Source organism: Bufo gargarizans, chromosome 2 (assembly GCF_014858855.1).
Source record: "Bufo gargarizans isolate SCDJY-AF-19 chromosome 2, ASM1485885v1, whole genome shotgun sequence".
NCBI classification, from domain to species: Eukaryota; Metazoa; Chordata; class Amphibia; order Anura; family Bufonidae; genus Bufo; species Bufo gargarizans.
This window is the reverse complement of record NC_058081.1, coordinates 365,066,732-365,077,745: the sequence shown is the minus strand read 5'-3', so window position 1 is coordinate 365,077,745 and position 11,014 is coordinate 365,066,732. Positions and strand designations below refer to the sequence as shown.

Here is an 11,014-nt window from a genome sequence, read left to right as displayed (position 1 = left end):
CACCAGGTCCACCACCAGCTGCTCCATCTCTTCTTGTTCTGGCAGTAGGTCCTCGGTGACCTCCACCACCTTCTTCTTGGAGGACTCAGCATTTAGGCTGTCCCTCCCTTTCCTCTCCCTCTGCAGGGTACCTGCCGGGACAAGAGGGGGAAAGTCCTCTAGGGAGAGAGCCACAGCAGTGGTTGGAGGGGGGATTAGCACTGCTGTGAGGGAGTGGGGCGGCTGGGAGGGGTGGGGGTCCAGAGACAGGACCGTTGAGGCAGGGCTAAGGAAAGTGAAGGAGGTTGCAGGGAGACTCCGGACCTGAGGAGGAGGAACAGGGAGGGATGGAAGCATGGGCCAGGGAAGGGGCCGATGTCCTCTTACCCTCCTTGTTGGCCGCTGGGGCTTGAGCTTATGCTGGCTTTGTCAGACTCTTGACTGCCACCGATGCGTAGGTCCTGGCCCTCATGGGACTTGGGGTCTTTGTACAGATGTGCCGCCTATCCACAGAGGTTGCAGGCGGTTCTCTTTGGACAGTCCTTGGATTCATGCCCTGCCACACGACAAATCCTGCAGGTGGTCTCTTTGCAGTCCTTTATACTGTGGCCTTTCTTGCTGCATTTTCTGCAGATCTGCAGCATATCAGGGTAAAAGATGAGTCCCGAAGAGTTGCCCAAAGAAAATGATTGAGGCAGGTGCTGTACGCCATCCGGGGCTTTGTTCAAGCGGACGATGACAGACCACTTGCCGGCCCAGAAGCCGTTTCCGTCTAATATGTGGGTGGGGTCCCTCACCACGGTGCAGAATCGCTTCAGGTAGGCGACAATATCTTTACCTGGGATGTGTGGGTTCCACATGGAGAAGGTCACTCTCCTCTCTTCTCTCTGGAATGGCCAGTTGCCCACAAAGCGATTGAAAGGGATGTCCAGTCTCGCAGTTTTCCCCATCTCCCAGTAACGATTGCATATGGCCAAGGAAGCAAACGTGATGTAGAACATCCCTGTGATGAAAGAATGGATGCTCACCGTTTCTGCATTGGAGAATCCCTGATCCAGGACCATCTTCTTGCCGAACACGTCCTGACTCATGTCCGGCATTCTCCCGTCCACCTCTTTCAGCTGCAAGACAACCATCTGCCTCATCCATGGCTCCAAAGCTGGGGAGTCGGGGCTGGGTTTCTTGCCGACCTGTTGCTTGGGAGGAACGGGTGCTGCCGGATTGGAAGCCAGTGAAGTGAAGGCTGAAGGATCCTGGTGGGCTTCATCAGTGGCCTTTCTCTGTTCTGCAGCTTGTTTTCTTGGGGCCATGCTGCTCATTGTGTGCAGGAAGAGCTTCTTCCGAAGAGATGGAGCTGCTAAGATTCCTCTGGCTAGCTTCTCCAGATGGCTTGAACAGCGCAGATTCTTCCGCCTAGCTTGTCCTGGTGTGTGGAGCTATGCAGACTCTTCTGGGCTCTTCCAGGTGGGCAGAGCTATGCAAATTCTTCAGAGCAACTCCTCCAGTCAGTCGAAGACTTTCTTCCCGATGGTCTTCCAAAGAACTTCAAAGATGACGATCCTCGGCGTAGTCGTCTTTGGCAGGGAATCTTCCGGTGGTCTCTCGGAATATGGCTCAAGAGTTCTTATAAGAACTTTTGTTAGGGAACCACCTTAGTGATCATGGTATCAAAGAGACTCTCTTTGAAACTGGTTTCCAATTCATCTAATAAATGAGGATATTTAAAAGGGTATCACACTCAGTAATACCTTGTAGGATGTATGGAAATGTTTTTCTACACTGAATAATCCCATTTAGTAATAAATTATTAAATTTCCCTCCTGCAGGCCTAGACTCATGTAAAACAATGATATATGAGCTGGAATACTTTTGACTGCAAAAACAGAACTTTGCTACACTTAAAAATCTCATCTCTCTATCAATCTAATAACTTGTACAAGAACACAAACAAAGGCTGCTATTAGATCATTTTTCCAGAAAGCTGAAATATATTTCTCAGATTTGTATTTACCAGCACATGCAGACAAATTGCTAGAGCTGATAAAAGCTTTTCATAACTTTAGTTCTACAAGTTGCTTTAATGAACTATATATTTTATATAAAATCTTCCACAGATTGTGATTTTCCATTTTTGCATTTCTACTTTTTACTCCTGGCCTTCCCGATCCATAACATTTTTATTTCTCCATTTACATAGCTCAACGATGACCAACCTGCGGCTCTCCAGCTGTTGTAAAACTACAACCCCCACCATGCCTTGCTATTGGCTCATGGCTGTAGGCAGTGTGGGCATGCTGGGAGTTATAGTTTTGCAAAAGCTGGAGAGACTCAGGTTGGCCATCCCTGACATAGCTGTATTAGCGCTTGTTTGTTGCGGGACAAGTTGAACTTTCTAATGGCACCATTTACTGTTGCCTACAATGTAATGTGAAACAAATTCCAAATGGGGTGGAATTAGAATAAAAAACACAATTCTGCTACAGTTTTATGTTGTTCTTTTTTAATTATGTTCCTTATGAAGTAAAACTGACCAAGGCCCGTCATTCTCTAGGTCAGTATAATTACAGCAATGCCACATTCCTATAGTTTTTCTTGTGTTTTAATATATATATAAAAAAAACAACTTTAGGAAAAAAAAAGTTTTTTATTTTTACATCTATGAAGCTGCGCGGGGGCTAATTTTTGCAGGGCAATTTGAACTTTTCAATTATATCATATTGGGTTGTGTGTGACTTTTTGATCACTTTTTATTCAACTTTTTGGAGAGAGATGAAGCAACAACAAAAATCTGTGAAACTGCCATTTAGATTTTTTCCCATTATGCTGTTTGTCATGATTATTTTTATATTTTAATGGTACAGGCATTTTGGGACGCAGTGATGCCTATGGTATTTATTTTTTAAATTATTTTACTTTTGGAGAAAGGAAGGTGATTTTCATTTTTATATATTTCTTAAAACCTTACTTTTTTGTTTTGTTTACAGTTTTCAAAAGTTTCCCTAGGAAACTTGAATATGCGATTATCAGATAATGGTCTCCATAGGAACATAGCTGTGGCAGCCTCAGATCCTTCAGGGTAACTGAGGCTGCGACAGGGAATGAGGAGCTCCCCTGATTGCTGCTTGGGGGGAGCCGTCCCAGCAGTGCACAACTCTTGTCTTTCCGTCTCTCAGATGCTATAGTCACATTTGACCACAGCATCTGATGAGTTAAACGTCTGAGATCTCATGGCTATAGAGATTACATCTGCCTTACATGTACAACAGATGTCACCAAGGGGTTAAACACCTTAATATTTGTCTTTTGCCCCTCCCCATCAACAGGATTTTGATATAAACACACCTGGGGGATTAAGAGCCAGCCATGGAGTAATAGAAACTAAACCCAGTGGCGGGGACCAGGTAAGTATGACCACCACTCCTGGTCGCCCATTCTGGTATAATGTTGCATAATCCCTTTAAAGGGTCTGCGGGTGGGGGGGCGGTGGGTTGGCCGGAAGATGGCGAGACAGGGCACAGGGAAAAAGACAAAGGGCCAATCGGAGCTGAATACTTCAGTCTCTCCAATGCCTAAGAGAATTGGAAAATCTAGGCAGCTCCTATTGACTAGTATGCGTGGTCAGACCAGCCCCACAAATAAAAAGAGAGAAGATGGGGTTATAGATCAAGAAGTTGATGTTTCTTTGAGGGAACACTCTGGTCTGTAGCTATCTGAAGAGGGCCCTCAGTCTGGGGAGAGAGGTAAAAAACAGTTAAATGAGGTGGGGAAAAATGCCTCAGAGCAGGCCCCTTCAAGACATATTTCAAGAAAAAAAATGCAATTTGCCGACCCACGACCTCTCCCTCCAGACTGGGAATATTAGGGAATCGGTGGGACTCCTTAGGGTGGATCTACAAAAATATAGAGATAGACTAATAGAGGTGGAAAATAGGACATCGGGTGTGGAAGATTCAATGCAGACAGTAATTGAAGAAAATACATTTTAATGGTAGAAAGCAAGGAATTGAAAAATTAAATATTGTACAGTATATAGACAACAGTTTTAGGAGGGCCAATTTGAGATGTCTTGGTCTCCCAGAAGGTGCGGAGGGGCAAGACCCCCGCGCCTTTATACAAACTTGGTTTATAGAACAACTAGGCCAGGACATCTCACACCATAAAAACTTTGTGGAAAGGGTATATAGAATACCGGCAAAGACATCTCCCCCAGGAACAAGTTGGAGTTATGCCTGCCGCTTGTTGTGTTTTTTTTATTTATTTTTTTCTCTCTCTCTCTCTCTCCCCATCCCTTCCTCCCTTTTCTGGATTTTTTCCCCCTTTTCCTCATTGGTAAATCTGGAAATGAGTCAAGGTATAAATAATAACTCATGAGAATTGTCTCATGGAATATTAAGGGATGAAGTAGAGGTTTAAAGAGACTGGCTATGTTTGATGCTGTACAAAAATTTCTTTGTGCCATAGTTTGCTTGCAAGAAACACACCTGATAGATGATATGGTGGCTGGGGTCTCTAGGCCATGGATACAGCACTTCTTCCATTCAGTGTATTCATCATATGCGAGGGGTGTGAGTATACTAATACATAGGGATATCGATATTAAAATAAAGAAGGTAGTGCTTGATAGAGAGGGCCGCTACCTACAGTTAGATTGTATACTGGAAGGAAGAGAATGGCTAATAGCTGGTGTTTACATACCGCCACTCTTTAAGAATGATGTCCTATTTAAAATACACGATTTTGCACTTAACCTGGGAGATAAATCACTGCTAGTTATGGGAGACTTCAAAAATGTAATGGATGGAAGAATAGACAGATGTAGAATAGGTAACACTCAAGTTTCATATACAGGTTCAAATTAAAAAAATATCACAGAGGAAATGGGGTGGAAAAATGGGATTGACATTTGGAGGGTAATGCACCCAAGAGCAAGGACATATTCATGTTTCTCAAAGATCTTTAAGAGTCTATCACAGATTGATTTAGTTTTCACAAATAATAAGGGTACACTAGATACAGAAGATGTTAAATATGCACAATGAGGGATATCAGATCATAACCCAATCAATATAAATATAAAAACAAAAAATAAATAAAAAATAGGGATGAATATAAATATAGGATGGATAAACTTAATGGGTGTACATAAAAAGATCTTGGAAGGGATAATGGAGTTTTTTTTATATAAATGACGGCTCTGCGGCAATTCACATGGTATGGGAAGCTGCAAAGGCTTTCATTAGAGGGGTTTATAAACAGTATACAATAAGGTATAATAAGAGGATAAGGGAAAGGATAAAAGAAATAGAAAAACAAGTGGAAAGCATATTAAGAACCCTACAGAGCTAAGTTACAAAGAATGGACAGAGAAAGCCTCCAATTACATCCATGCACACATATCGGGTAAAAAGCTAGCTGCCTTGGTAGCGGCTCAAGAAAAAAGCTACATTCACTGTTTAATTGACGAATTGGGACATAAAATTATTGAACAGACGGCTAAAATACAATTGTTTAAAAAAGATTTTGAAAATATATATAGTAGTAAGATTAATAAGAATGCAGAGGAGATACAACAGTTTCTGGATAAAATTTCTATCTCCAGATTGACAGTAGATCAATGTGAGTGTTTGGAAACTCCCTTAACTTACTTAGAAGTTGATGATACACTTTCTAGGATTACTAAAAACAAGGCCCCAGTAAGGTACAGTACAGCAAGGTACAGTACAGACCAAAAGTTTGGACACACCTTCTCATTCAAAGAGTTTTCTTTATTTTCATGACTATGAAAATTGTAGATTCACACTGAAGGCATAAAAAACTATGAATTAACACATGTGGAATTATATACATGACAAAAAAGTGTGAAACAACTGAAAATATGTCATATTCTAGGTTCTTCAAAGTAGCCACCTTTTGCTTTGATTACTGCTTTGCACACTCTTGGCATTCTCTTGATGAGCTTCAAGAGGTATTCACCTGAAATGGTTTTCACTTCACAGGTGTGCCCTGTCAGGTTTAATTAGTGGGATTTCTGTCCTTATAAATGGGGTTGGGACCATCAGTTGCGTTGTGGAGAAGTCAGGTGGATACACAGCTGATAGTCCTACTGAATAGACTGTTAGAATTTGTATTATGGCAAGAAAAATGCAGCTAAGTAAAGAAAAACGAGTGGCCATCATTACTTTAAGAAATGAAAGTCAGTCAGTCCGAAAAATTGGGAAAACTTTGAAAGTGTCCCCAAGTGCAGTCACAAAAACCATCAAGCGCTACAAAGAAACTGGCACACATGCGGACCGCCCCAGCAAAGGAAGACCAAGAGTCACCTCTGCTGCGGAGGATAAATTCATCCGAGTCACCAGCCTCAGAAATCGCAGGTTAACAGCAGCGCAGATTAGAGAACAGGTCAATGCCACACAGAGTTCTAGCAGCAGACACATCTCTAGAACAACTGTTAAGAGGAGACTGTGTGAATCAGGCCTTTATGGTAGAATATCTGCTAGAAAACCACTGCTAAGGACAGGCAACAAGGAGAAGTGACTTGTTTGGGCTAAAGAACACAAGGAATGGACATTAGACCAGTGGAAATCTGTGCTTTGGTCTGATGGGTCCAAATTTGAGATCTTTGGTTCCAACCACCGTGTCTTTGTGCGACGCAAAAAAGGTGAACGGATGGACTCTACATGCCTGGTTCCCACCGTGAAGCATGGAGGAGGAGGTGTGATGGTGTGGGTGTGCTTTGCTGGTGACACTGTTGGGGATTTATTCAAAATTGAAGGCATACTGAACCAGCATGGCTACCACAGCATCATGCAGCGGCATGCTATTCCATCCGGTTTGCGTTTAGTTGGACCATCAATTATTTTTCAACATGACAATGACCCCAAACACACCTCCAGGCTGTGTAAGGGCTATTTGACCATGAAGGAGAGTGATGGGGTGCTGCGCCAGATGACCTTGCCTCCACAGTGACCGGAGCTGAACCAAATCTAGATGGTTTGGGGTGAGCTGGACAGCAGAGTGAAGGCAAAAGGGCCAACAAGTGCTAAGCATCTCTGGGAACTCCTTCAAGACTGTTGGAAGACCATTTCAGGTGACTACCTGTCACAGCCATGGTGATGGTCGTGACTCTTCATCCGCATGCTGTTGCCTGCGGTTTGTATGTAGGTGTTCAACCACAGGTGAGGGCCGCTAGTTTGCTGCCTCACTTGTGGTTGCCGCGGGCAACATGTTATGTTGTACTGTTGCACCATAGCAGCCTGAGCTGTTGCTAGGCAGCTTGCTGTAAGTGCATGCGGTTGCACTTGGCTTGTGTGTTTATGTATGCACTTTGTATGTCTGGTGTGCATGAGGTCTTATGTTAGGTGTGCACTGTGACATTTCCCTTCACTGTGGCTGTCCGTGGAAACGTTTGGTTTATGTACATGTGGTGGCAGTGTCTCGGCCTTCTGGCTGACTCCCAGGACATGGTTGCCACCCATGTCGTTGCCTGCAGTAACAGCTGCAGTGTGCTGTGCATTTGGACACTTCCCCTTTAGTGGTTTCACTCCCTGTTAGTCTTGGAAGGGTTAATTCCCTCTCCTTGTGTGTCTGTGTGGGTGTGGCCACTTTGGGCTATAAAGCCTCTTTGCATATCAGTTGCTGAGGGGTTCTTCAGCCATGCTTTGCTGGAGACACTCTCCTGGTATTTCCATCTGCCAGTGGGGGCCATCCTTGTGGTCATAAACAAACTGTGACTCTTAGGTTTATGTTGATGTCCACTTGATGTTTTCCTTTGTTATGTTATGCACGCACCTATGGATCTGGGTTCCTGTGTGTTTGTGTGTGTGCTGTGTCCATTGGTGTTTGGGTGTGGACACTAGCTTGTATTGCACGGGATCCAGTCTGTGTGTCTGTGGCAGGTAGGTGTGGAAGTGCTTTTCATCCTCCTGCCATATCCATAGGCTGTTTATGTTTTCTTCCCTTTGCAGCTTGGCTAGTGAGACTCCTGTTCCTCCGTCTCCAGGAAGAACAGGTCGTCTTACCCTGCTCCTTGTTCCAGGGCAATCTTGAGGGCTGGTAGGGACCCCAAGGAATACGGTGTATGAGTCCTCCCACCTTCAGGGTTGACTCATATGATTAGGGGTCAGGGTCAGTTTAGGGACGCGATAGGAGGTGACCTGCTCCCTAATACTGTCGTCCTGGCCAAGCAGCGCTTAACATCTTCTGGCATCGCACGGCTGAGGGTTTTCCCCATCCTCAGCCGCGACACTACCTTTTGAAGCTCATCAAGAGAATGCCAATAGACTGCAAAGCAGTAATCAAAGCAAAAAGTGGCTACTTTGAAGAACCTAGAATATGACATATTTTCAGTTGTTTCACACTTTTTTGTTATGTATATAATTCCACATGTGTTAATTCAAAGTTTAGATGCCTTCAGTATGAATCTACAATTTTCATAGTCATGAAAATAAAGAAAACTCTGAATGAGAAGGTGTGTCCAAACTTTTGGTCTGTGCTGTATATGTACAAAATAAAGAAATATTAATTCAGAAACTGCTCAGTATGTGGGGGGAATCGAGGAAGGTGGGAAACCTGCTAGATTCTCTACGAGAAGCCCTTATTACACTAATTTTAAAACCTGGAAAGGATCCAGCTTTTCTGGATTCATACTGCCCTATTTCATTGATTAATACTGACAATAAAATATTAGCTAGGGTATTGGCAGCCAGACTCAGTAGTGTGTTCTCAGGGCTTATTCATGAGGATGAGACGGGATTCATGGCAGGAAAGACCACAACTGACAATCTTATGCGTTATTTTGTGAACACTCAACTTGTTGTCATGAAGAAGGGCTGGAATTGTTTCTAGTAGCCCGAAAAGCTTAGACAAGACTGCTATTTTGTATCCTCGGATGAGTTTTTAACCGCAAGCTGAATAAACGCCTATTCCTTTTTAAGTGGAGCTGGATTTTCTCAACTTCTTTTTTCTATTGCCGCCCGCACCTGACACGGGCTGTCCGTGCTCACAACCAAAGGAAGGGCAGGTGAGAGCTGCTACACTCCTCTCTTTCTACTCAACTTGTACCTACAAATTGCAGGGAACGAAGGATTGTGACCATAGACGCTTCAAAAGCTTTTGATACTGTAGCATTGCCCTTCTTAATTAATACCCTGAAGAAAATGGGATTTGGTGAAATCTTTATCTCCTGGGTAAAATTACTGTACACCGATATCTCAGCAAGGGTTTTAGTAAATGGAGACCATTCTGATAATTTACATATTGGCAGGGGAGTTAGACATGGTTGTCCCCTCTCTCCCCTGCTTTTTGCTATAGCCATGGAACCACTTGCAGATATGATCAGGCAGGATAAAGAAATTGTAGGGTTTAAGTTTGGTAGATATGAGGAAAAAATTACTCTTTATGCAGATGATATTATGTTGTTTGTGGGTTCACATGGTTCACTAACAAGAATTTTTTAAGTTTTTGATCAGTACAGTAAATATGCTGGACTTAGAATAAATTGGTCTAAATCCGCCTGTGTCCCGATTGATCCTCTGTATGATTTTAGACTGGGACCACTTGAAATTAAAAGGATCAACGATCCGGTTAAGTATTTAGGCATCAACATTACTCCAAATCCTAGAGACTACGTCCAGATGAACGTGGTTCCAAAACTAAAGGAAAAAAATAATAATAGAGATATGGAAAAAATTATATATCTCACTGGTGAAGTTGTGCTTATTACCTGGTTTAAACTACATTATAACTAGTTTACTATCGGATTTAATATGGAGAGGGAAAAGACCGAGGATAAAGGCACAAATATTGTGCATTCATGAGAAGGAGGGTGGACTATCAGTACCAGATATAGAGCTCTATTTTAGCTCCGGCCATTTAAAAAACATGATAATATGGAGTAGTACGCAAAGATATAAGAATATGATAGCGGAAATTGATAAAAGATTGGAAAAATGTAACATCTTCCAAATGTTAGAGGCAGGTATTTCGATGCAGCAGTGGGATGTGAAGCCCCCAATATTTGAGATAATGTTTAAAATATGGAAGGGAATTAGAGAACTGTGGTCGTGCAGTGGGCCTCATGATGACACTATAATGTGGGATAATATCCATCTTACAGAATTAAAGTGTATTGAACAGAAAATCTGGTGGAAATACGGGATATATAAATTGGGCTACGTATGGAAGGAGGGGGATGTAATTCCGTATGTAGACCTCACAGATAGGTTCCAATTAAATAATATAGACTTGAGGTTTTATTATATACAACCGAAACAAGCACTGAGGAAAATGTTAGGAAAAGGTACACAAATTACCACCTTATCGACACCACTAGTAAAAATTATTAGAGCTGACATCGGGCAAAAAACTAACTTCCAAAAAACTAAGAATAGAGCAGTTGACTGCTTAATGCATAAATGGCAAGGGGCTATAAATTCCCAACGGGAAGAATTCTGGGATCTGTCCATACAGGAAAAAAGTAGGGTCTCAAAAAACTTCTCGCACAGAATTATCCAATTTTATATATTGTACCGGCTCTACTACTCTCCTTTAATGAAGTGTTATAAATCCAAAGAGTTTGGTTGTCAAAAATGTGGAGAGATAGCAGTGGACGATATACATATACTCTGGACTTGTGTAAGAATTCGAGAGTTCTGGATGAAGGTAAATGAAAAAATAGAGGAATCTGACCTGTTTAAAGTACCCAGTCAATTTGAAAACTGTATTTTGGGAGTGATGGAAGGAGTGGACTCCCCTCAACATCGGGAGATAGCATCTAAACTTCTATTTTACGCTAGGAGATGTATTATTTGTCACTGGGGGGGAGAGTTGCCCCCACGGTTGATGAATGGGAGAGGTCAACAAGACTCGTTGGCTAGTGAGGAATTCCATCTGGTAAATAAAATAAAAAAAATCTAGATTTGCCAAAACATGGCAGAAATAGCTAAACTAAAGGAAGTGGTGTGGGGGATATTGGTGAGAGAATTTTTTTTTTTCTTCTTTTTCTTCGCGGCGGCTTAAGTACATGTTGCTATGGGCA

General features: G+C 42.5%; 1 protein-coding gene across 1 annotated transcript; it reads right to left on the bottom strand.

Annotated features, from left to right (window-relative positions):
• Positions 1 to 482: 482 nt before the first annotated feature.
• LOC122925901 (zinc finger CCHC domain-containing protein 3-like) lies at positions 483 to 1,289 on the bottom strand. Its single transcript, XM_044277246.1, has one exon. It carries the CDS (start codon positions 1,287 to 1,289, stop codon positions 483 to 485), a length of 807 nt encoding a protein of 268 aa, XP_044133181.1.
• Positions 1,290 to 11,014: the final 9,725 nt, after the last annotated feature.

Excerpts from the sequence above, each read along its gene's own strand:
- LOC122925901 (XM_044277246.1), bottom strand. The coding sequence starts at position 1,289 with ATGGCCCCAAGAAAACAAGCTGCAGAACAGAGAAAGGCCACTGATGAA.